The sequence below is a fragment of the Myxocyprinus asiaticus genome, chromosome 37 (assembly GCF_019703515.2).
Source record: "Myxocyprinus asiaticus isolate MX2 ecotype Aquarium Trade chromosome 37, UBuf_Myxa_2, whole genome shotgun sequence".
Taxonomy (NCBI): Eukaryota; Metazoa; Chordata; class Actinopteri; order Cypriniformes; family Catostomidae; genus Myxocyprinus; species Myxocyprinus asiaticus.
The window spans coordinates 3,407,501-3,435,492 of NC_059380.1; the positions used below are offsets into that span (position 1 = coordinate 3,407,501).

General features: G+C 36.1%; 1 protein-coding gene across 4 annotated transcripts in view; it reads left to right on the plus strand.

The window, feature by feature from the left end:
* The window catches only part of map4k3a (mitogen-activated protein kinase kinase kinase kinase 3a), a 121,842-nt gene that overhangs the window by 62,079 nt on the left and 31,771 nt on the right, over nucleotides 1-27,992 (plus strand). For 2 of the 4 annotated variants that reach the window (XM_051675477.1, XM_051675478.1), the window contains exons 7-15: nucleotides 1,029-1,071; nucleotides 1,314-1,386; nucleotides 4,927-5,058; nucleotides 8,529-8,591; nucleotides 9,011-9,092; nucleotides 10,897-11,013; nucleotides 18,383-18,461; nucleotides 18,726-18,784; nucleotides 22,647-22,709. In XM_051675477.1, the coding sequence (XP_051531437.1) occupies nucleotides 1,029-1,071; nucleotides 1,314-1,386; nucleotides 4,927-5,058; nucleotides 8,529-8,591; nucleotides 9,011-9,092; nucleotides 10,897-11,013; nucleotides 18,383-18,461; nucleotides 18,726-18,784; nucleotides 22,647-22,709 (711 nt within the window). The remainder of the gene's footprint in view (nucleotides 1-1,028; nucleotides 1,072-1,313; nucleotides 1,387-4,926; nucleotides 5,059-8,528; nucleotides 8,592-9,010; nucleotides 9,093-10,896; nucleotides 11,014-18,382; nucleotides 18,462-18,725; nucleotides 18,785-22,646; nucleotides 22,710-27,992) is intronic. The other 2 variants (XM_051675479.1, XM_051675480.1) reach the window with 1 other exon arrangement.

Genomic DNA, 27,992 nt, shown 5'->3' on the forward strand with positions numbered 1-27,992 from the left:
GTGTAATGAACTAGAGGCGCTACAGCAACTGTCTGGTTTATTCACTTTCACACAAATCACGAGTACAATGGCGGATTATGACTTTATAAACACGTATTTTTCGTACTATTACACATTGCTATGTTATGATATCAAAACACTTTTTCTATAACGCATAATTTGATAAAACTATACAATTGGATGCTTGTATTACAGACCCACCTACATTTACACACATATTCCAATGTGATTTGCTTCCGCGGTAGCTCACATGATAGAGTGTTGGAGTACGAGGTTTGAGACCAGCCAAACATGCAAGCAGACATGAGACGAGAGTGCCATAGAAGGAATATGAAATGACGTGGTTGCTTCAGAAAATGCGATTTTCATATTGCATTTGCTTTTAGGACACTATTGGTTAGGTTTAGGTGTTGGTTATGGGTTAGGGAGGTATGTTTTACTCATTAAAACCTCACCTTAAAAACCTTGTCTGATTACGACACCATTTCACTCGCTTTTGGCGCCCCCCGCTGGACATTTCACTGGGAAACTGCAGCCAAATGTGTAATGAAGCACGTAATTTTGTTTTGCAAAAATGTTGCTACTGTCACATAACGTTCATGAGAACAGGCTGCAAATAGGTCCAGGACATTTTCTTGACAGATCACCCTATAATACCTGAATTACAAAAAAAAAAATGTGTTGATACATATGTAACATAACTGTTTACAAAATACCCTATTTGTTGCCAATTTGTTCAAGCCAATGATGCAATCACTAATAAAGCAAGAGAAATGTGTTACCCGGCAAGAATGATGTGTAATTAGTATGAGTCAGACGGTTCTTTCAGAACCTTGATCTGTGATCAAAGAGAGCTGGTGTTGAAAGACAGCAATTTTATAGCAAAAAAAAAAGAAAAATCATTCAGGTCCATTTTTACACATTTCTTATCTTCAAAACTACCAGTACAACCAGTAGTGTCATATAGCAGCAGTTATTTTACTCTTCTTTAAATTTTCCTTTCATTTGTTGTCTTGCATTTGAAATAGGGAGCCAATATTTTATTAACGGACAATGGTTACGTCAAGCTAGGTAAGAAAAAACGCTATTTTCACCTGTTTGATATATGCATGCTGTAATGTATTGCGTAATCAATTCAAATCATTAACTAAGTGTTAAATGCGTGGTGTTGGTAACTGAGACGTTCAATCTGCTGTGGCATTACACAGCTCTCAAATTTCATAGTTCATAAGGTGTACATGATTAAAAATGCCTCATGAGAGTTGTATGTGAAACTGTAGTAAAAGTGACGTCATGTCTCTTCTCCATTGCAGCTGATTTTGGTGTATCTGCACAGATCACGGCCACACTAGCTAAAAGAAAATCCTTCATTGGGACTCCTTATTGGTATACAACAGTTTTTTGTGCCCCATACACAAATTCTACCATCATGCATGCAGTTAATTATTGATACTAAAAACGAGTAGATGACATGACATTTCAAGTAGTGACGGCAGTGTCACATAGTGTGACATGCCATACCATTTTCTAATACTTTTAGAATTATTATGAATGTAGTAGACTATTATTGTTGATTTTACTATTAATTATTATGAACGTAGTTTTTTTTACCTCATAATTCCAGGTTCAATACAAGTTAAACTCAATTGACAGCATATATGGCATAATGTTGATTACCATAAAAAAAAAAAAAAAAAATGTTTGTTTTGTCCCTCTTTTTCTTAAAAAAATAAATAAAAATAAAAGCACAAATCTGGGTTACAGTGAGACACTTACAATGGAAGTCAATGGGGCCAATCCGTAAACGTTAAAATACTGTTTCAAAAGTACAGCCACAAGATGTAAACAAAATGCGTGTTCACGTGGTATTAGTGTGATCAAATTGCTTACTAAACTTTTCTGTGTAAAGTTATATCTAATTTTACAACTTCGTTGACATTACACTGTAAACCCTAAAGCAGCCGAAAAAATGCTAATTTAACCGTCCTATACTGTTCGGTCATTTTTGACCGAAATCACTTTTTCCAGTGTAATGGGTTCCTTTATCTGAGCAGTACAAGACTTGATGACTTTTCCTCCATTTGCAATCTAAACAGACACAAAAAAAGTTGGACTTGATTCGATAAGTCTAAGTAGTCGTAGGTAGTCATTTTATACACTAATTGAATTTTCACAGTCTTTTGCTGTGCATTTCTGTTTATTACTGATCTTTGTCTTGACATTATTATTAATTTACTTAGAGTTATTAAATTATGATGTTTGAAATAAATGATTGGTAACAAAATTATTATTCCATGTCTTTGTAACACCATGGTCTGGTATGACTGTAAGCATAATACTGCAAAAACTTTGAAACAGTAAAAGAAAAAATTTGATAAATAATAGTTTGATCATGTCTAAATATACAGGTGCATCTCAATAAATTAGAATGTCGTGGAAAAGTTCATTTATTTCAGTAATTCAACTCAAATTGTGAAACTCGTGTATTAAATTCAATGCACACAGACTGAAGTAGTTTAAGTCTTTGGTTCTTTTAATTGTGATGATTTTGGCTCACATTTAACAAAAACCCACCAATTCACTATCTCAACAAATTAGAATATGGTGACATGCCAATCAGCTAATCAACTCAAAACACCTGCAAAGGTTTCCTGAGCCTTCAAAATGGTCTCTCAGTTTGGTTTACTAGGCTACACAATCATGGGGAAGACTGCTGATCTGACAGTTGTCCAGAAGACAATCATTGACACCCTTCACAAGGAGGGTAAGCCACAAACATTCATTGCCAAAGAAGTTGGCTGTTCACAGAGTGCTGTATCCAAGCATGTTAACAGAAAGTTGAGTGGAAGGAAAAAGTGTGGAAGAAAAAGATGCACAACCAACCGAGAGAAGCGCAGCCTTATGAGGATTGTCAAGCAAAATCGATTCAAGAATTTGGGTGAACTTCACAAGGAATGGACTGAGGCTGGGGTCAAGGCATCAAGAGCCACCACACACAGACATGTCAAGGAATTTGGCTACAGTTGTTGTATTCCTCTTGTTAAGCCACTCCTGAACCACAGACAACGTCAGAGGCGTCTTACCTGGGCTAAGGAGAAGAAGAACTGGACTGTTGCCCAGTGGTCCAAAGTCCTCTTTTCAGATGAGAGCAAGTTTTGTATTTCATTTGGAAACCAAGGTCCTAGAGTCTGGAGGAAGGGTGGAGAAGCTCATAGCCCAAGTTGCTTGAAGTCCAGTGTTAAGTTTCCACAGTCTGTGATGATTTGGGGTGCAGTGTCATCTGCTGGTGTTGGTCCATTGTGTTTTTTGAAAACCAAAGTCACTGCACCCGTTTACCAAGAAATTTTGGAGCACTTCAGGCTTCCTTCTGCTGACCAGCTTTTTAAAGATGCTGATTTCATTTTCCAGCAGGATTTGGCACCTGCCCACACTGCCAAAAGCACCAAAAGTTGGTTAAATGACCATGGTGTTGGTGTGCTTGACTGGCCAGCAAACTCACCAGACCTGAACCCCATAGAGAATCTATGGGGTATTGTCAAGAGGAAAATGAGAAACAAGAGACCAAAAAATGCAGATGAGTTGAAGGCCACTGTCAAAGAAACCTGGGCTTCCATACCACCTCAGCAGTGCCACAAACTGATCACCTCCATGCCACACCGAATTGAGGCAGTAATTAAAGCAAAAGGAGCCCCTACCAAGTATTGAGTACATATACAGTAAATGAACATACTTTCCAGAAGGACAACAATTCACTAAAAATGTTTTTTTTATTGGTCTTATGATGTATTCTAATTTTTTGAGATAGTGAATTGGTGGGTTTTTGTTAAATGTGAGCCAAAATTATCACAATTAAAAGAACCAAAGACTTAAACTACTTCAGTCTGTGTGCATTGAATTTATTTAATACACGAGTTTCACAATTTGAGTTGAATTACTGAAATAAATGAAGTTTTCCACGACATTCTAATTTATTGAGATGCACCTGTATATATACAAATGCATAACTTGTGATAAAATGTAGAATTACTACACAGTAGGTGGCTGCATAGAACATTACTTCCATCTACTGGCTATTATTGTCATAACATGATTTTCAAGTCATGTTATTTTTCTTTTTTCACTGTAGACTTCAATACATGACACATTCACATAGTTTATTCATGTTTCAGCTTATAGAAGTGTAGGTTTTTACAGTTTTTAAATAATATAAATGTGCTTATTTGCATATGCAAATTAATGGTGAAATTGAGACATGTATGTAAATAAGATCTAAAAAACATAAAATCCCAAAAGAAGTGCATAATTTTATTGTTTTTACTTCAGGGAAGAAGACATTTTATAATTTCTTTAAAAAAAAGACAGCTAAGAGTAATGGACGAGGCCCTTCTTTAACAGAATAGGAGGGATAAACAACTTCACAGCTGAAATACTACATGAGTTTTAACAGAAGAATTTATGCAAGTGCTTTTATAAAATTATAAGCTTAAAATTATAAGCTTCACTTCCAGTGTAAGTGCCTCACTGTAACCTTGGTTTTCGCTTCTTTTTTTAAATTTTTTTTTAAGAAAAACAGGGACAGGTCCAGATAAATTTTTGTGTTAATCAACATTATTCCACAAATATTATTGATTGAGCTTGACTTGCATTGAACCTTGAATATTTCATTAAAAAAAGAAATGGTGACCTGTTACAGCACTTAAAATATAGATACATTTTTACCTGAAATCTAGATGTTATTTTGTCAACTACACAAATAATTATTTTGCTTCAGTGGTGTCATAAAAGGTAACCTCACTTATCTTAGTATCAAACCTAAATAGGATTGTAAGGCCACCAATACCTTTTCCACGGCTTGAAATAACGCTCAGGTGGGACGTGTGCACAGATATTTTGAGTGATTTTATGGTTTGTAACCCGTGCTAACAGGATGGCCCCAGAGGTGGCAGCCGTGGAGAGGAAAGGCGGCTACAATCACCTGTGTGACATCTGGGCTGTTGGCATCACCGCTATTGAACTAGCCGAGCTACAGCCTCCCATGTTTGACCTTCATCCGATGAGGTCAGAGGTTATAACAGCAGTATGGATCTGTTCCACAACAGAGAGTGTTGAATTTTTTAGCAAAAAAGTACCATGAGACTGTGATGTATTAGATGATTAATATCATGGTATTTTAATATACAGTACGCTATACTATATTACTGAAAGATCATCTTATTTATAAATCATGGTACGTTAAAGAATACCATGGTCATCAGTGTTGGAGAGTAACCAACTACATGTAATCTGGATAACATATTCAGATTACAAAAATCAAGTAATTGTATGAGATTACATTTCATTTTAAATGTGTGGAATTAAATTACAGTTACTGACTATACTTTTAATCTTAAGAAATGGAAGTGCATTCTCATTATTTGTATGAAATGTAAAATTACATTCTGAAATGACATCATCCCTACATCATAAATAATATTAAATATTATCCTTGGTATCAAAGTTGTCATTAAAGTTAATTATTATAATTTCATCAAATCATGCAATAAGTAATCCAAAAGTGATTAGATTAGATTACCTAAAAAGTGTAATTTAAAGATTGCATAACTGATTACGATTTTAGTCTTGTAATTTGTAATCAGTAACAGATTACATTTCAACTGGGGTCCGGGGACCCCCATTGGGCTGCAAGGGGGTCTGTGAAAATTTCACGAAAATAAAAGTGCAAAAAATGTTAAAGGTTAACTTTTGACATTATTACTGTTTCATTCTGCGAAACTCATGAGGTTAGTCGTGATAATTTTATTCTATTGACAGCCATTGATTTTAGCAGTAATAAATTAAAACAAATCTACATATAGTTTTTAGCAAAAACATTTCTTATTTCTAAATGTTAATCTTGCTTTCCATGCAATGTACATACTTTAAAGAATAGATTGTACTTGTGATTGTACTTGTACAGTGTAAAGCACTGTACAAATACATTTGAAATCAAGATATTTCACTTCAAGTTTATATATCTAATATTATACTAATTTTGTATAGTAAAAACATGCTTAATACAGAGTAAATATTTTGTAGATAATATTTAAACATTTGTTTTTAGTGCATTAACAATACAAAAGACAATTATTCAATTTCGCTAACTAATTACACTTACTATATTTGTAACACAGTATAAATGTCATCATATTTGAGGGTCCTTGGCATCAAAAAGTATGAAAAAGCCTTATCTACCCAACACTGGTGGTGGTACTAGAAATAGGAATTCTGATCAAATTTGCGATTCTGATTCAGATTCCATGAACGATTATTTTAGTACTTTTGAGGAATCTGGGCCTGTATTCACAGATTTTTATCTTACAACTAGCAGTTCTCCAAAGAGTTCCTAGCTAAGAGCTTTTGCTTAAAAGCTATTCACAAAACTGATGAGTGCAAGTTTTACTAAGGAAATCTTCATTTAAGAGTAAGGTGGAGTTCTCCTCATCGCTATGGTTGACGTCTTATTTATGAGCATGATCTTTTAAATCGGCCAAAGTGATTGGTAGAATGTATATAACAAATATAATATAAGACAGACAGATAGCGGAAAATATATATCAAATCAGCTATAACAGACGGACGGACGGACAGATAGAATATTTATATACATTGGATAGACAGACAGACAGACGGATAGATAGATTAAATATTTATATACATTGGACAGACAGACAGAGACACGGATGGATGGACGGATGGACGGACGGACAGATAGAATATTTATATACATTGGATAGACAGACAGACAGACGGATAGATAGATTAAATATTTATATACATTGGACAGACAGACAGTGACACGGATGGATGGACGGATGGACGGACGGACAGATAGAATATTTATATACATTGGATAGACAGACAGACAGACAGACAGACAGACAGACAGACAGACAGACAGAGAGAGATAGATAGATTAAATATTTATATACATTGGATAGACAGACAGACGGATAGATAGATAGACAGATAGATAGATAGATAGCACACAGACAGACAGATAGATAGATAGATAGATAGATAGATAGATAGATAGATAGCACACACAGACAGACAGACAGACAGATAGATAGATAGAATATTTATATACATTGGATAGACAGACAGACAGATAGATAGATAGATAGCACACACAGACAGATAGATAGATAGCACAGACAGATAGATAGATAGACAGACAGACAGATAGATAGATAGACAGATAGATAGATAACACACACACAGACAGACAGACAGATAGATAGATAGATAGATAATTTTTATACATTGGATAGACAGACAGACAGACAGATAGATAGATAGACAGATAGATAGATAGCACACACACAGACAGACAGACAGATAGATAGATAGATAAAATATTTATATACATTGGATAGACAGACAGACAGACAGATAGATATGATAGATAGCCCACAGACAGACAGACAGACAGATAGATAGATAGATAGATAGATAGATATAATATTTATATACATTGGATAGACAGACGGATAGATAGATAGCACACAGACAGACAGACTGATAGATAGATAGATAGCGCACACACACAGATAGATAGATAGACAGACAGACAGATAGATAGATAGATAGCGCACACACACAGACAGACAGTTAGACAGATAGATAGATAGATAGATAGACAGATATAATGTTTATATACATTGAATAGACAGATGGATAGATAGATAGATAGCACACACAGACAGACAGACGGATGGATGGATGGATAGATAGCACACAGATAGATAGATAGATAGATAGACAGATAGATAGATAGACAGATAGATAGATAGATAGATTAAATATTTGTTTACATTGGATATATAGATGGATAGATAGACACACATGAATATACAATGTATCTAACAAACACACGCACACAGACAGACAGATCAACTGTGATTTAGACAATACACTTTTTAAATTTCAATGAGAATATTATAATGTTATATTATTAAAATATATCCACTCAATTGCGATTCAGGCGATACCTTGCTTCATTATTTACTCTTAGATGAAAATTTAACGAGTCCTAAGGAGTGACGCCCCTAATTTTTAAGAGTTGCTCCTAAATTTCCACGTTAGGAGCTACTTTTAGCCTTAAGATTTTTTTTGTGAATACGGGCCCAGGGCTGTAGGGGTGCAGGAAATATTACAGAATGGTGATCTTTAAAGAAAATGCACGTTCAACAACACTTAACGAAACCTCATGAAAATCATCCAGTTCTAAGATTTGTTTTAAAACATTGAACCTTTGCTGAATAAGCCAAAAAGCAAACATGGTATGACCATGTAATACAAAGGTACTTTTTGATAGTATTTTTTCAGTGTAAACTTTAACTTTAGTTTGCAGATTTTTCATTTGATCGCTGGAGAATGAAAGCATAAAGCGATTTGATTAGTTGAGATGATTTAATTTAGCTAATTTTTCCTCCTTTGAGTCACTTTGTTATGCTTTTGACAACACCTACACATTTCTCTCTCTTCAGAGCGCTGTTTTTGATGACGAAAAGCAACTTTCAACCCCCCAAATTAAAAGACAAAGTTAAATGGTAAGTGATAATTAAATATATCAAGCGTTCCATTATCAGCTTACCTGAGTGTGTAAAATCGTTAAAGCCAAGAGGGATTGCAGTGATTTTCAGTCTCAGTTTTATATGCCTTAATTTCATTTTATTCCTCAACATGGTTTAAAATCCATTAATCACCTTTGAAATTGGGCGTAAGCGCTCTCGTTTGCCCAGGATGGTTGCTTTTATGAATTCTGATAAGGTTGGACTTGACTTTCTCTTATCTGGACTGATTATGAATCTGGTCAGGTCGTCTGCTGAATACTTTCTTCTCCATTATCTTGCAGCACGGTTAAATCAAATTAGTTTAATAACATTTAGAGCTAACACACTGCAAGGCCTCATGATCGCAACGCTCGTAGTATGTTAGATTTATGGAGATCCCTTTTTGTGTTCTCAAGGACCAATAATTTCCACAATTTTGTGAAACTGGCATTGACGAAAAATCCAAAGAAAAGGCCACCAGCTGACAAATTATTGCAGGTGAGCATCTTTAAAAATGTTCAATTCTTCAACATGTTATTTTCAAAATTGTGTTTTCTTGAAATTGTATCATTCTGCATTTTAAAGGTGAAGTGTTTAGTTTTATGATTTTTAAAATTCTCAGATCCAGCTTAATATGCAGAGACATATGTAAGTAAGCCATTAGTAGGTTGATTCCCCAAAAAAGTTTAAATACTGTAACCGGCGCTATCAAAACATTGCATTTACATGGCAACATTGGGGCGGGACTATCTGCTTTCCAACCAAAAATGGGGGAACGTTTGGGAAAACAGTCATTATGTTGGCTTGACAAAGCCAAGTTACTCTACAGACTTAAAGTAGTGTAGGGTTTTTCCAAAATCCCTAAACCAAGACCAAAATATCAATTGTAACTCCTCCTAGAACTTTCAAGCTACATCCACCAAACTTGGTACAGACCTTCAGACTGTTCTGATTCACGTTGCTGTATCTTTTCTAACTGATCAGAATAACGGTTTTCGCACAGCAGACTATCAAATAATCAGGAATAACCCATAGACTAACACCCTTTCTACGCCGGAAGCGAGCGGCACGCCACGTCAAAAGCATATAGATCCCATTATAATCAATGAAGCTGTCTACATTAGAAGCGTCTGTTGCACTGACAGTAAATGGATGTCCCGTTCCATTTTGCGCTACTCCTGCCAACAAGACAAATAAATGGTTTAGAATGTCCTGGGGCTGGTTACATAAAACTGGTCTTACAAGTAAGTTGTCTAAAGAAATTTCAATCAGTTGCATAAATGTAAGACAGCACACCCCTAAACTAACTTTATTCTAAATACTAAAGACAGCTGTGTGCTTGTTTTATGCAACAGGCTTTCTCTAGCGTCTTTAGACAGTCGGACTAGTAGTTAGACGCAGTCTTAAGTTAATGGCTACATTTATGCAACCGTCCCCAGTGTAGCCAGCCTAAATTTGTTCTGGCACTTTGTGTTAACTGATGTGCCCGGTGTAGACAGGTGCTGCATCCAAATAGCCGTACTTCCCTACTATATAGTATGTCAATGGATGCATGTCTGAATCCTCAGTATTCATGAAGCAGTAAGCGAGATATACCCGGATGTCCTACTATCTCCGGCGAGATTCTGAAGTGCGGGTTGACTGGACAGTTTACGATCCCATAATGCCTCGGGATTTAAAAGAATGGTGGTGAACCGCAAGTCGGGCAGCTCTTTTCCACTGTAAGTGCTATATATACCAAGAAAGTTGTTCCTTGTGCTTAAATGGTGCTTGTTTAACAAAACCCCAGTGGATTATTTCCACGGTTGTTGTTCTTACGCCATATATTCGGGTCACGGGACAATATCCACATCCTTGGATGAAGTATGTCCTAAATCTATTCATACTACTCGCATGCATACCTAAATAAAGTTTTACCGGCCGAGAAGTGCATCCTTCATCAAATACAGTACATACTGTGACAATACGTGGTTTCAGACGCAGGTAACTCCAACTATCAAAAAAATTAAAATGTAAACAAACACACACAAGGCCTGTCATTTCATGGCTTAAGGTTACAATACAAAAACTATCAATCTATCTTTCTGAAGTTTTTTTCTGAAGGTCTACTGGACTGTCTTTTTTTAAAACTTCCAGACAAACTTTACCGATCTCTTAATTTTGCAAGAAATGACACACTTCGCCTATAATGCATTTGAATGTCAGTCTTGTAGTAACTTGAATAGTACTGATGAAACACAAATTAGATATCTTTAATAAACATTTAACGTCTCACATTGCCATGTCAACCATCTCTACCCAGCATCCCTTCGTGTCCCAACCGTTGAGTCGTACATTGGCAATAGAGCTCCTGGATAAGGCCAACAACCCTGACCACTCGTCCTACACAGACCTGGATGACGACGATCCAGAGCCAGAGGTACAGTACTGTGTATCTCCCTATGTTTTTCTTAATGTGATCACAGCTATCACTTCAGGAATGATGTCCGGCCCCTTTGGGACTATTATTCACAAACAGAGCACAGAAAAATCCAGCTGATGGAACTGATGCTTTCATTCAGTGAAGTCTTTCAGTTTCATGAGCCTCATGAGAACAGTCTTTTTGTGGCGCTTTGAAAATTCCCCATTTAGACTCCACCCACCAACCAATGGTGTGAGATGTGGGTGGGACCATCTCTTTGTTTGACCAACGGGGGGGGGGGGGGGGGGTTTGGGGGGGTTTAATTCAGAAAGCTGTTTTGAAAACAATGTTAAGATTGGACCTTAACAATGTTAAGTTGGACCTGTCATTGCAAAGACCGACTTGGCCTAGGCTATATGCAAATTGCCTGGTAAGCATTGGCTGAAACTTCGAAAGGTCAGTGGCAACGTGGTCAAAGTTTAAATTATTTAAACTGTTAGTGCTGCGTTACAACGCTTGAAGGAAGCACAACTGGGCCACGCTGGCGCCAATGCTTCACTCCATGAAGTTCGATGAATTTGGCAACGTTGGCACGAGTTATGTAGAAACCTCTTTTGGGACCAATTTCTTCTGTGGAAACGTGTGGAACGGTTCTAAATCAAGCAACAGCACCAGCGTCACAATTTGTTTTTATACCTTTATGAGGAAAAAAAAAACAATTCTAACCATTCAAAACAAACCGTTTCTCATCCGTTTATGTCAAATACGTAAATTTAATCAATTCATATAAACAAGTTCTGGTAACACTTTAAAATAAGGTTCTATTTGTTACCATTATTTAATGCATTAGTTTACAATGTAACAATGTTAGTTAATCAAAATTCTGTTGTTCATTGTTAGTTTGTGTTCGTTCATAATGCATTAACTAACATTAACAAACATTTCTGAATAAAAAGTGTTTTTGTAAATGTAGAAATTAACATTAACAAAGATTAATAAATGCTGTAAAAGTGTTGTTCATCGTTAGTACATGTTAACTAGGGGCAGTGGTGGCTCAGCGGTCAAGGCTCTGGGTTACTGATCAGAAGGTTGGGGGTTCAAGCCCCAGCACTGCTAAGATGCCACTGTTGGGCCCTTGAGTAAGGCCCTTGACCCTATCTGCTCCAGGGGCGTTGTATCATGGCTGACCCTGCACTCTGACCCCAGCTTAGCTGGGATATGTGAAAAAAAAGAATTTCACTGTATATGTGCAAATGTATAACATGTGATAAATAAATACAATTATAATTATAAATTATAATGAAGTCAACAAATGCAACCTTATTGTAAAATGTTACTCAAATTCTCAAGATTGAGAATTGATTACCTCTTACCCTAGGAATTAAATATATTCATATTTTATGCCACAATACGTATAACTACGGCTATAATAGAACATTAAGATCTATCTCAGTTGTTACATTACAAGGGCTTTTTTTTTTGCTCTCACGATTGGGTTTGCGGGTGCATTTAGGTCATTTTTGGTGGCATTTTTGCCCTGAGCCTCCCTTAAATTCTGACCGTGACCGTCACCCAGTCGTTAAAAAAGTTGCATCACTAGATCACCCATTACCTCAGGAGTCCATCCATCCTCACTTGATTTCTCATTTATTTTTTCCTCCCCTGCTCTTGAAGTTTAAATACAGGGGCTTGTTTTTACCAGTGTCCCCCCTGTCCCGGAGAGTCTTTCGCTTTGCAGCTCCAAGAAAGGTACCAGGGCTGTTCGTTTGAGTGTGTTTGAGCCTCTTATAAGGTGCATTGCATCATCTGAAAATGTTTTGATTAATAAGCGTTAATTAGTTTAATAGTGTTTATGCATAGTGTGTAATCTGCTGTTCTCGTATAAGAAAATAATTTTTCCTCAAATTTTTCTTTATCATTTTTCTTTATCAAAGCTCATTCAAGGCGAGGCATTTATGCATGGTTTTTATTAACCTAGTAAAACATGTTTATGCATGAGGTGTGTTTTCTTCTTTGCGCAGATAGCTGAAGTGGGTGTGTGTGCATCTTTATATGCATGTGTGAGAGTTACAGAAGTGTTAGAAAGTTTGGCACTCTGTCGGGGTGTTAATCCTTCAAGGAGTCAGTTTCGGAAATGCAAGCTCACTTTAGAAGCTGTTTTTAGATTCTTTACCAAAAGATTTTTGTCTGGACTTTTTTTATGCTGAGATGTGCTTCAAGGTTTCCTGCAAAACATCAGTATCAATTAAATTGTATCGATATTTAATCATGGAAGGCGAATCATTTTTTATATTTGGGTGATTTTTATGAACATTTTCAAGAACATGTCCTGGTCACATTTCACCCCAAAATCAAAAGAAAAGAGTAAGAGATTATATTTAGCATAAAGCAAAATGAAGCCTATTTTTAGGACAGTTAAGATATTTTTGCATTGCCACATTATTTTCATGACAATTAACTTAAGCATATCCCGCCCTAAAATCCTCATTAGCATAATGTGTCCTGAATGTTTCAATTTTGAGTTTGTTTGTAATTCTCATTATTCTCAGTGCTGATACTCATTTTTTAATGCAGTATTGAAAATCATCTTGTGTGGACAGAATATATATATATATATATTATTTAAAATAATTTTAAACTAAAGGCAATACAACATCTATGATATGTACATTCTTGACTGTTTAAATATATATATAATAATAGTATCATTATTTTTTGCATATTTAATAATATATTATGTTATATATTATAATAAATATAACTTGCATATATAAAATATTATTTTTTTCAATGAGAATGATCAACCGCATATACTGTATATATGTGTCTATAATATCTGATATAATGATTAAATAATTGTATCTAAATAATTATAAATAAAACACATTTTAATGTAATTTCAGATAATTAAAATGCATTACATTATTGTGGCAGACAGGTAAAGCATTGATAAGACAATACAAAAAGTGGCTTTAGAAGGCAATATGTTGTTTATTTCCATATTATTAAGCATACGCCAATCATTGGCCTACAGTCCACAGAAATCGATTTTGCAATTGAATTCATCAATCTGTCAGAGATAGATTTATTATAAGGGCTTTTCTAAGGATGCACCAATGCACACATGCTTTAGACGGACGCTTTCCGTTTCATAACGGAATATGCACATCATTTGTTATGTTGCTTTGTCAATAAAACCTTAAATCTGAATCTTAGAAAAACAGGTCTCGAATTCCCTGCAGCCGTAATTGTGATTGGTCCAGCTGTATTAAAATGCAAGAACACGTTCTCATCTTGTGTGGTCGCTAGCTGCGCCTTGCCAATACAGCTGGAGTCCCGCTTACTGCCCCCTGCTGAAAACAGGTGGCACTTCAAGTTTGAATTACTCCGATGGTAGGAATATTACTTATTACGGTCCGGGGACATGATTCATTTGCATTATTTAGTTTCATTTTTTAAATGCTTTATTTTTTATCTAATTAATTGCTCTGAATTAACAAGTTAAATCGACAGGCCTAGTTATTATTATTCTTATTTTGGAAAGCAGAGGTAATATTTTTCTTCATCAATGTTCCATGTGGTCCTGTTCTGCTAAGAGGTGTGATAGAATATTCACAGACGTCCTCTGACGGAAGGGCGTAGCATTTGGCGTGCTATCTATTTCTGTCTCAGAGCCCTGCTGTGTCCTTGTTGTCTGAAGGTTGTACGTCTGTTCCTGTGTCTTATCTCTCCCCATCACATCTGCTTGAGTCCGGCCAGTGTGAAACTGGAGTGAAGGATGTCCTTCAGCAACAATTTTGTTTCACGTGGCTGTCAGCAGAGGCAGATATCTGTGTGTGTCTTAATGCATGTGTCTGAATATCTACAGCAGGGGTTTAAAGTAAAATTAGCCGGGGGGCCACAGGTCAGGTGGGGCATATTTATTGATGCATGGACAGACCTTTTCGTTGTTGAGTGACTCATTTCTCCCTCACACCCAACATACTGTGTTGCTAATGAAAGGTGTTCTCAGATAAATGAATGACAGCAAACTTTTGTGGATAGTCATCAAGGACTCGACATCATGACCCTTGCTGTTATCAGAGCATGTATTTTTAGCCTCCCGGGTTTGCCCTCCACTGAGTCTCTGCCGATAGCACTAAGTGATATTTGAAGTGTAAGCATTTAAGCTGCTCTTGTCTTAAATGTATTGATGTGTGCTGATGTTGCTGACGGTGTGTTTTATCTTAACTGGGCCACTGATCTGCTAAGAATGGCACAGTAATACGCTAGCTATCGACTGAACTCGGATGCATTCTGGACTTTCTTTGGTTTAATTTTGTTTGCGTACAAAAGCCATTCAACTCAACATGTCAAATAAGATTCTGGCTGATACAGATTTCTAAAGAGCAGGATAGCCAATGTGTGACATAATGCAAAATTTGATTTTGGGTGGAAATATGACCCGCAGATTTCGTAACATTTATACAACTATTGCTGTTAAAGGAAGTTCAGTACAAGTTAAGCTCAATAAATTATTGTAAAATAATTTTGATTAAAAAAAAAAAAAAAATCAACTCATTCTTTGTTTCTTAAAAAAAAAAAAACGCAGCTCACATCACCGGAAACACATCAAAGCGATCAAAGACGTCCATCGAGTGCATTGTTTAAAATAGCAAAGATGGGTGCAAAAACAGTCCAGGACACCTTCAAAACTATGAATGAAACAGAACGGAGGTCTCCTTTTTAGAGTTCTAACTTGACATCGCGTCTTTTTTTCTTTTTTTAATTTTCTCCCCAATTTGGAATGCCCAATTCCCAATGTGCTCTAAGTCCTCATGGTGGTGTAGTGACTCGCTTTAATCCAGATGGCGGAGGACGAATCTCAGTTGCCCCCGTGTCTGAGACCATCAATCCGGGCATCTTATCACGTGGCTTGTTGAGCACGTTACCGTAGAGTCGAATCGCGTGTGGAGGCTTCACGCCATTCTCTGCAGCATCCACGCACAACTCGCCACGCACCCCACCGAGAACGAACCACATTAAAGTGAGCTCGAGGATGTTACCCCATGTGACTCTACCCTCCTTAGCAACCGGGCCAATTTGGTTGCTTAGGAGACCTGGCTGAAGTTACACAGCACACCCTGGATTCGAACTAGCGACTCCAGGGGTTGTAGTCAGCGTCAATACTCGCTGAGCTACCCAGTCCCTCGACATCGCATCTTTTAAAAGTGACACAAGATGCATGATAAAGGTCAAAGCCGTTCATCTAGTGTAGAAAAACATTTAAGTCCAAATAGGCACATGAAGGTGTCCTGTATAAGTCCCCTTTGGTGTAGATGAATCTCCAATGACCGGTCCTCTCTCCTCTTCACCTGTGTGACTGAATGAGCACTAGTGGGCTGGGACAAGGGTGCAGTGATGAAAAATAGGCATGTCATATGCACATGTATTTGGTTCTTGTGATGTCACAAGTTCCACAAATTCCAAATGAGCCATTTCAACAGCCTGGTTTAAATAAATGCTCTTTTTCCATTAAAGGAATAGTTCACCCAAAAATGAAAATGATCTCATTATTCACTTCCCAGATGTGTATGACTGTCTTTCTTCAGCAGAACACAAATTAAGATTTTTAGAAAAATGTAGGACTTTATAATGTAAGTAAATGGGTGCCATCAGTCTGCTGGCTGTTTGATGGTCCAATAGGCATAGTCAGCATAAAATTAATCCATATGACTCCAGTCGATCAGTGAATGTCTTCTGAAGCAAATCGATAGGTTTGTGTAAGAAATAAATCAATAATTAAAACTTTTAATTTTAAATCGTTGCTTCCGCCCAGCGCTGTATTTCTGTTTGAAATGAACTAACTCTCGCCTGACGTTTGGTCCTCATGTCATGACCCCTTTTAGATTTTAAGTGTTAATAACTGAAATGAGTACAAAAATTAGGCTATGGGAAATACCCACAATGCCTTGCGCTTGAATTATTTAATTATGTTTCCTAATTAAATAATACATAAGGGGCATTTAAATAGTTTATATTAAGATGTATAACTTCTTTGCAACTGAGGTACAGGCATATATGCATTTCTGTGTAGAAATAAGTTTGTTTAATAATCATTTATGATCTTCTTTATTTGAGCTGTTATTGTATGATCTAATTTTGAGTCATTTCAACTAAAATTAGTAAGGAGACAATATTAAAATAGCAAATCTTAGTTAAGTCTACTTGCATCTAGTTACCTTAATTTACATTGTTAAATTCATTCTAGGTGAACTTACAGTTGAAGTCAGAAGTTTACATACACTTAGGTTGAAGTCATTAAAACTCATTTTTTAACCACTCCACAGATTTAATATTAGCAAACTATAGTTTTGGTAAGTCGTCTACTTTGTGCATGAGTAATTTGAGTGATTTTTCCAACAATTGTTTACAGACAGATCGTTTCACTTTTAATTGACTATATCACAATTCCAGTGGGTTGGAAGTTTACATACACTAAGTTAACATACACTAAGTTAACTGTGCCTTTTAAGCGGCTTGGAAAATTTCAGAAAATGATGTCAAGCCTTTAGACAATTAGCCAGTTAGCTTCTGATAGGAGGTGTACTGAATTGGAGGTGTACCTGTGGATGTATTTTAAGGCCTACCTTCAAACTCCGTGCCTTTTTGCTTGACATCATGGGAAAGTCAAGAGAAATCAGCAAAGACCTCAGAAAAAAAATTGTGGACCTCCACAAGTCTGGTTTATCCTTGGGAGCAATTTCCAAATGGCTAAAGGTACCACGTTCATCTGTACAAACAATAGTGCGCAAGTATAAACACCATGGGACCACACAGCCATCATACTGCTCAGGAAGGAGATGCATTTTGTCTCCTAGAGATGAATGTAGTTTGGTGCGAAAAGTGCAAATCAATCCCAGAACAACAGCAAAGGACCTTATGAAGATGCTGGAGGAAACAGGTAGACAAGTATCTATATCCACAGTACAACAAGTCCTATATCGACATAACCTGAAAGGCTGCTCGGCAAGGAAGAAGCCACTGCTCCAAAACCGCCATAAAAAATGATTTATTTATTTATTTAATATTTATTTATTTATTTATTTATTTTATAAATAAACAAGGGATGAGTCGAAATTATTTTCATTATTCCACAAATGCTGTTAAATGAACCCGGAACATTTTTTTCATTGGCCAATTGCTGATAGTCTCATATTGACTAATTATTGGTTGATTAATCTGCCTGGTCGATATATTGGTCAATGTTGCACCGCATGTTTGACTTAAAACCTTAAGAAAAAAACTTTACATTGTTATTAGTATTCTAAACAGCCTTATACTTAGTTAACCTTTAATTTTTACACTGTTATTTGCTGGTGTTTTATTCATTTGTTCTGTTTTTCAGCCTCCAGTGTCTGTTCCACATCGGATTCACTCAACGAGCCGTAACAGCCGGGATGGAAAGACTCTGTCAGAGATTAACTGTGAGTATTTGCTGCTCTCCTGCTCTCCTGAGCATGCCCGAGTGATTTTCTCACTCTCACTTCTTCAGTAATAAATCTGTCTACCGGAAAATACCAGAAATTCTCACTCATGATCTGTCTGTCTTTATCTACTGTGGTTTTTGGTGTTTTGTATCATAACAGATATTTAGAGTGACTTGTGCAGAGCCGAAGCGCAAGCACAATATCAGTTTAATGCAGACGGTTTGTGTGAATCCTTTAATAATGTGTTTGTTTTCTTTTAAGTCGGTCAGGTGAAGTTTGACCCTCCTTTAACAACAGAGACGAAACCTCATCATGAACCGGTGAGTTCTTTCGTCTTCCGTTTGCTTTGAGCCTTCATGTAATAGAGCACAACAGTAAAAGTCTCATTCATTTTGAGCAATAACATACCTTTCAACACTGACCAACCATGAACTACAATGACTTTAAATCACTAATTTTATATTTTACCATCTTTTTTATCATTTTACTCTATTATGTCATCCGCAATGCTTAATGGGGTTGGAGTTCATTCTCTCTTATAAGACAAAACACTGATTTTCAGAGTTTTGCTTTAAATCAAAGGTTGTAATTTTGTGAATCATCTTGGCACTTGTTGGTTTGGTTCATGGCTTAGAAATCTTTACTTTAATCTCTATAGACAAAATGAATGGGAAAAATGCAATGCACACAATTTTCCCCAACTAATCAAAACACACTTTACACTTCATAGCAACATCATAATTAAAGAAGGCACTTTTAAACCACCCAATCACTTCAAGCCTGATTTGAAACCGTCTGCCTGCCATTCACAGCACTTGTCATAACTGGAAAGTTTTATAGGGAATACTTCCAAACGATCTTTCCTAAAATCTCACACTTGCTGTTACATAACAATTTCCTTAGGTACACTTCAATCCCTTGTCTACTGACAGTCACGCATTTTCTCTTGCATTGTGTTTGACTGCTGTGCATTTGAGCCGTCTGTCTCACACTCACCCCAACGCGATAATTGAAAGGTTAGATGCAGCTTTCCGTGGCATCTAATCAATAAGGCTTCCTTTAGGTGTTGCAGAACAATTCAGCGTTGACCCTGTCTCACTGGAGCCGTCAGCGTTTCTTGTGTTACTGTATTTTGTCATGCATTCATAAACAAGATCATGTCCTTACAGCAGGACGTCAAATTAACCCAAATTAACCCAAAAAGATTCCCATTGTTGCTTTATGCTTATGATGTCATCATCTGATAAAATCTGTATCACTCATGCTTGTTTGTTTTTCCTTTTATATTCTGGATTCATGTCACCTAATGTTTATAACGAAGCATCTTAAGAAGTCCATATTTGCTGCAACTGGCAGGTCTTATAACGAATGCATTTCAGACAATACATTCAAACGATGATATCTCCACTTTCAAGGAAGAGAGGATATTTTTTTATTTTTATTTTTTTCTCCCAATTTGAATGCCCAATTCCCAATGTGCTTTTAAGTCCTCGTGGTCGCATAGTGATTCGCCTCAGTCCGGGTGGCGGATGACAAATCCCTGTTGCTTCTGCGTCTGGGATCGTCAACCCATGCATCTTATCACGTGGCTTGTTGAGCGCGTTGCCATGGAGACGTAGCGCGTGTTGAGGCTTCACGCCATCCACCGCGGCAACCACGCTCAACTCACCACACGCCCCACCGAGAACGAACCACATTATAGCGATCACGAGGAGGTTACCCCATGTGACTCTACCCTCCCTAGCAACCGGGTCAATTTGGTTGCTTAGGAGACCTGGCTGGAGTCACTCAGCACGCCCTGGGATTCGAACTAGTGAACTAGCGAACTCCAGGGGTGGTAGCCAGCATCTTTACCACTGAGCTGTTACACTGAGACACTTACAGTGGAAGTGAATGTGGCCAATTCATAAACATTAAAATACTCACTGTTTCAACAGTATAGCCTCAAGACATAAACAATATACACGGATCAGCCACAACAATAGGCAGGTGGTTTTATTGTTGTGGCTGATCCGTGTATATTGTTAATGTTGTGTAGGTCCCCCTCGTACCACCAAAACAGCGCCAACCCACATCTCAGAATAGCATTCAGACATGATATTCTTCTCACCACAATTGTACAGAGCGGTTATATTAGTCAGGTGGTTTTAATGTTGTGGCTGATCAGTGTGTATATATACACACACACACGCATGTTGTTTACTTACAGTATGTAGTGTTATTTAATGTTTAAATTTAGAAAATAAAAATAGTAAAGAATGAACATGTCTGTACACTTTTGATAGTAGTGGTAGTGTTTGTGTGTGAAACTGAATATTCAATGAAAAAAATAAAATAATTCTGGAATTGGACTTGATTTTATCCATTGCAATTTATTCGACCATAAAAAGTTGCAGTTCCATGTCTGAATGGAGCCCGATCTCAATGCGAGTTTGCTGGAAAATGCCTAAATAACAATAATATTTAGAGATAACCGCGATTATTGTACACTTCAAATTCCAATCACATTTTAATGTCCAAATAAGGGAATTTTAAGTGAATATTTAAATGCAGTCAACAGTGCGTTCGTGTGTCATTCAGTTGAACTCAGAGCATCACTGAGTTGCAGGACAGTGAGTAGACAATATATATTAACATTTTTAACATAAAATTATTTGTTATTTGTGATTTATTATGATTTATTTGTTACACCAGATGCCCTCTCACGTGACATCATATCCTCGTTTGTTGCGTTGTCCGGGAAAAAAATGTGTGTGCTCAAACCCTAGTGTGACCGGCCCTTTACTCTATTTATGTGGAGTGATAAAATGATGAAACGAATTCTCAAAGATTTTGCTTGATGAGAAATAAGGGCTTGTGGGTTTAATCAAAGAGCATTACAATAACGTGTGTAAGTGAAGAAATTGGGACAGAAATACTGTTGCGTTATACTGTATAATATAATATAATTAATATTTTATTTTTTATTAAAAAATATACAATATTTGAATTCCAAAAAGTAACTATTTGAGACCAAAACTAAAGTTGACTGAAAAGAGAGACATATTGAAAGTATTTAGAAATGTTCTGATATTAAAAACAGTATTTTTCATATCATTTATTCATTTAGCCTTAAAAGGAAATCCTACTCTATATCCCTATTTTAATATTTGATTTACATATTTTAAGTTAAATATGTAAAAATGAATCACACATGGACCTCAAGAAATATGACAGCTAATATGACAGTTAATCATGTAAGCCCTAAAAGAGACAATTAATCGTCATAATCGCAAATAGTTGTTTGACAATTAATCGTCATAATCGCAATTAGTTGTTTGACAATTAATCATCATAATCGCAATTAGTTGTTTGACAATTAATTGTCATAATCACAATTAGTTGTTTGACAATTAATCGTCATAATCACAATTAGTTGTTTGACAATTAATCGTCATAATCGCAATTAGTTGTTTGACAATTAATCGTCATAATCACAATTAGTTGTTTGACAATTAATCGTCATAATCGCAATTAGTTGTTTGACAATTAATCGTCATAATCACAATTAGTTGTTTGACAATTAATCATCATAATCGCAATTAGTTGTTTGACAATTAATCGTCATAATCACAATTAGTTGTTTGACAATTAATCGTCATAATCACAATTAGTTGTTTGACAATTAATCGTCAGCCAAATTTCATAATCACGGCAGCCTAGATGAAAGATTAAAAAGTCCTTTTTTTTTCGTTCTTAAGAATAACACAAACTGATGAATTGTGCACATAAGACCAGGAATCTGTATTGAGAAATAAATGGGGTCTGTTTCAGTTTTATGTAGACTTTAATCACTGAAGTGCATTTCTCGAAGGTCCAGATGGTAATGGAGTAAGAACTGTGGTCTCGGCAACTCTTTAAGTTCTTGGGTTACAACTAGGTTGGACCTTTTGTGCAGCCCTAATGCTTGATCACCACCACCCCAGTTTCAGCAAATGTGCATTCATTTAACCCATAGGACATACAGTATATCTGTTCAAAGGTCAGAGTGTGTTGAGGTCAGGTGGGCATGGTCATTGCGAACACCTCTTTACACTCTATACCCAGCACCCTCCCACCACCACATCATTCATTGTGCTTGAGAAACCACAAGGGTGATAAGCATGTGTGATTAACTGACATTTCTTGGTCTTTACTAAACAGCCCGACACTGATGTTTTTTTGGACTGTGCTGAAGAAATATACTACACTGCAAGATCTAATCTGGTATTTTTATCCATTTTATCTGTTTTCTTTGTCTTCAGGTCCGCTCTCTTTGTAATTTTTTTATTGTCTATTTTGTAGCGTCTTGTCCGCTTTGCAGTGCTTGTGCAGTTCACTCATCCACCCATCTCTGTTTTTTATTTCATCGCCATCCATTTAGCCTTTTCATATTAAGATCATGGCCTTCTGTCTGTTCAGCTTACCTGTAGTGTATATAAAGGTTCTGTTCCGAAACCTAGTGAGCTGCTTCACTATTTACTACCTACCTAGAAAGCTGCCTTCTAAGGCTACATCCACACTGATCGTTTACCAAAGTATCATTTTCAAGACACTCCATTTTCGCTTGATGATAACACCGTTCTAGTCTGGATGAGAAGTCGGAAACGTAGCAAAGTTAAAGCGTGGGCAAATGAAAACATATTAGGCAGCTTTCTAACTTCTGACTGATTTGAAACACTTATGCTTTCCAGACTCCAATGGATTTTGGCATTAGCCTGTTGCTAAGCTAACAATAAGCCTGACAGGCACAAAGCGGGACACCTTTTTGAAATTGTCCCTAATAAAAATATAAAAATAAAGATATAAAAATATTATATTTTTTATATATTATATATGTTTATATATAAATATATATTTATATATATTTTTTATATTATATTTATATTTTTATAAAAATATAAAAAATAGGGCTGTCAGTCGTTTAAATAATTTTTATCTAATTAATTACCTGACATGCCGATTAATCGAAATAATCACAGTTAATCGCATACAATCATTATTTGCTGAGAAAGGCCCTCAAATAAATATAATTCCTGTAAATAATGCATAATAATTCAAATATTTCTAAATATAATACACAGGGTCTATAATAAATATATAATACGGATTTGAAATTAATTGCATTATTGTGGCAGATGAATAAAGCATTGATTAGACAATACAGAATGTGGCTTAAGAACTCAAGATATTGTTTGTTTTATTCTCATATCATTAAACAAGCATACAGTTGACAGCGATCTGTTTTGCATTGTGTCCAGTTCTCGCAGTACGCAATCTTACCAGTGTTATTATAGTTAACGAAAACTACAATGAAAACTAACTAAAACCATATGCGTAAAAAAAAAAAAAACTGAAACTAAACTAAAATACATTTTCATAACTCCAAAATCAACTAAAATAAAATAAAAATGATTTTGTTTTAGTTTTTGATATAATATGTTGAATATGGGCAAAGTGGGTCTCTTTTGGAAATTTTACTTTTCTTGACAGTTTGAATTATGATCCAAACGCCACATAACATGACATTATACCTTAGAAGAAAGCTTAGGATAACTTCTGCCTTAGTCAGAAGCAAAAATTGAGAAATGTTTAATACTGGGAAGAAGAACCTTTGAAGACCCTCGTTTGACCAAATCTCAGATTTTGTCTTTTTTTTTTTAAGCAGTACTGGTAAAGTGGGACAAAGGAAAAATTATTCTGGAAGTATTTGGAATTCATTTATTCATTAATTTATATTTTCTTAAACACTTTCACGTCATAGCATTAAGCTAACTTTTATTTTTTTGTAATCTTAACAAGATTTACCTCAAATTTCTGTCATTTTCTTTACTATTGCTTTTCCCACCAGTGGTCATGAAATGAGCTATACCACACATCCCAAAGTGAAATCATCCATATGAAACCTAAAAAAAAATAAAGAGAGAGTTCACTCAAAAATGAGAATTCTCTCATCATTTACTCACCCTCATGCATCCCAGATGTGTATGACTTTTTTCTTCTGCAGAACAGAAATGAAGATTTTTAGAAGAATATTTCAGCTCTGTAGGTCCATACAATGCAAGTCAACAGGGTCCAAAACTTTGAATCTCCAAAAAGCACATAAAGGCAGCATAAAAGTAATCCATATGTTGTTTAATCAATGTCTTCTGAAGTGATCTAATCTGTTTTGGGTGAGAACAGACCAAAATGTAACTCCTTTTTCACTGTACATCTTGCAATTGCAGTCTAGATGAACAGTCATGAGTTCAAGCTCAAATACACTTACTAGTACAGTTCGCAGAGTGCTAGATAGCACAGGGAAAGCTTGAAATCATGATTGCCAAGGAGACTTCTGATGTCAAGGTTTACAGTAAAAAAGGACTTAAATATTGATCTGTTTCTCACCCACAGCTATCATATCGCTTCTAAAGACATGGATTAAACCACTGAAGTTGTATGCATTACTTTTATGCTGCCTTTATGTGCTTTTTGGAGCTTCAAAGTTTTGGCTGCTATTGACTTGCATTGGATAAACCAACAGAGCTGAGATATTCTTCTAAAAATCTTCATTTGTGTTCTGCAGATGAAAGAAAGTCATACACATCTGGGACAGCATGAGGGTGAGTAAATGATGAGAGAATTGTCATTTTTGAGTGAACTATCACTTTAATTGTTAACTCCCCAAAGATTAGTTTAGTAATGATTTATAATCATTTAAGAAATACATACGGATACAATGTGGATCAAGCTAAAAGTCCTTTGACACTTTACCCATATTCACCCTATAATTATAACATTTCCAACATTTACAATCCACATTTAACATGAAAATACCACTAGATAGAGGTAACACAAGACTGCCCTGAGAAATGTAATGATGTTAGACTTTAAACCAGTAAATGCTCAGCTTTGGCAGATATTAAAAAAAATACTAAAACAAACTAAAAACGAACTAAAATGCAACTTTAATCAACAGCCCTAATTAAAATAAATAGTGTACAGAATTATTGGGTAAAATAGTACCTTCTTTATTAGATTGAACTACATTGTCGACATTTCTCTCACTTCATCACTGAACTCATGCGTTCTCGGATGCCTTTAGCGTGACATAGGTATTCCTGCCTTTACGAACAGCCCTCGCGTTGAGAGCATGCCTTCTGTATGATGCCTTAAAATGCTGCCTCTGTAGGCAGCTCACTAGGTTTTGGAACAGAGTGACAATCAATGCCAGTTTCTCTGTCTGTCAATCCAAATCTCTGTGTTGGAACCTTTTTTTTTTTTTAAGATATTTCATCCTCTAGCTTCATTTAAAGATGCATCCCTTCAAGCCGATACATTGCTGCTCTTTTCCGTAATCAAAAGCACTTTGAAATTGCAAAGCATTTTATGTAGCCTGAGCCTCTGAGAGGCTTTATTTTTAGGGCTTGCCACCATCAGACACATCTTGAAAGCGAGCGAGAGTGAAAGAGAGCGAGATTAGGGTTAGACAGTCGGGATGGATGTTGAGTGGGGCGGAGAGGGAGCAAGAGTGGGAAAACAGCAAAAAAAAAAAAAGTGTGAGAGGGAGGAAAATATTCAAGTCTGGAGTGCTTGTGCGTGTCCCACAGGGACGGTTAAACCAAAGTGCTCTGCAGGTCTGTGTGAGTCAGGGGGGAAACATTGTCTCAGACGCCAATGCTTTTCCTTACAGCATCTGCTAATTCTGCAAAAGAGACACGACCTCACCCGGCCCACTTGTCCTTTTCAACATCAGCCTACTGTGTCGCTGACTTCTTTTGTTTTTAATAAAACATTTCAAAAAAGTGTTTTATAAAGTGAAATGTGGGTTGTATGTCCAAATCTTATATCATGGTATGAGTCATTTTATTTCACTGTAACCGTATATATCATGATATCGTTATTATTTCTGAACGTTTTAAGTAAAATTAAGCAATATTGCATGAGCAAGAGTGCCTTTATGCTGAATAGAGGTCTGCACAGGCATTAAGTTGAAGCCTGAACCCAAAATCATTCTTTATAATTTCTTCTCCAAGCAAGTACATTTGTTGCAATTGGCTGCATTTTATTTAAGCATCACACTGTAGGCAACAATCGTAACAGCATAATATCAGTAAACATACACAGTTTTAAAGGAATATTCTGGGTTCAGTACAAGTTAAGATCAATCGACAGCATTTGTGGCATAATGTTGATTACCACAAAAAGTTTTTCAAAAATCAAGGTTACAATGGAAGTGAATGGGGCCAATTTTTGGATGGTTTAAAATATGAAATATGAAGCTTATAATGTTATAAAAGCACTTACATTCATTTTTCTGGTAAAATGTGAATATTATTTGAGCTGTAAAGTTGTTTAAATCATTTTTATGGTCATTTTAAGGTTTACAGCATTATGTTGTCATGGTTGTAAATAGGGGCTGCAACAACTAATCGATAAAATCGATAATTATCGATCATTATTATCGATTAGTTGGATATTTGTAGTAAGCACGGAGAAGCTCCGTCAGTGATGTCCCTTCACAGCCAAGTGAAAAATGTGTTGCATTATGAAACTCATTTAAAAAACAGCGGAGACAAGTTGTAGCGGAAAAACATGACCCAAGATGTCCCGAGCACTTTATAAACACTTCAAATAAGATCATAATAATCATACAGTTTAATCTGGAGCGGATGCAGCATCAGATACATTGACAGAGTGCTTGTGCTGTTTAATGCACGAGAGATGTTTCTCTCCAGCGCTTCACTTACATTTTACTGCTATTTTCTGCTATGTTTTATAATGTAAACATGTTATGAATTCAAAATCAGCCGCGTATTTTGCAAAACTGTTTGTTCTTGCCACAAGTGAGTCTCCGTTAAACTTTAATGAGCAAGCAAGCACGTGCATTGGTGTCAATCAAACCGATCACAATGGAGAAAGGGAGCGCAATCATTTTGATTAAACTCGTGCAACATCATACCTCGAGTTCAGTTTCAATGTAATCGATCGTGCAGCTTTCATGGATATCACACTGAAGTCTCAGAGGTCAAGGTGTGCTGGTTTTTAAAGTGTTTTCTCCGCTCATGTAAACGCATGTAATACAGTGAGCACCGGGATGAGTCTTTTCAGCGCGAGAGTGAATCTGCACTGCGTTTACAGATGATTGTACTATATTAAACTGTATGTAATGCTGATTATAATGTATAATAATGCTAAGGGTCCTGATATTTGAAAGTCCTCCTGATAATGCCACATGCAATGTCTGATTTCACTAGTAAATTTATACAATGGCAAACATGATTTTACTGGATAAACATACTACATTTTCGGAAAAGAATACTTTGGAAACATGTAATCAGTGAAAATACTATTTTAAAAATGATAATATTAAAATACTTAAATGTATGTAATCAGTGATAGTGTAAAAGCATACAGTATGTATCTAACATAATTCTGTATTTTTCAGCTGGGCCGAATTATTAATATTTCTATTCTGGTGCCACTATTGCCCTCTGCTGGGCTGATTTTTTTGTACCAGTCAATCCCTGA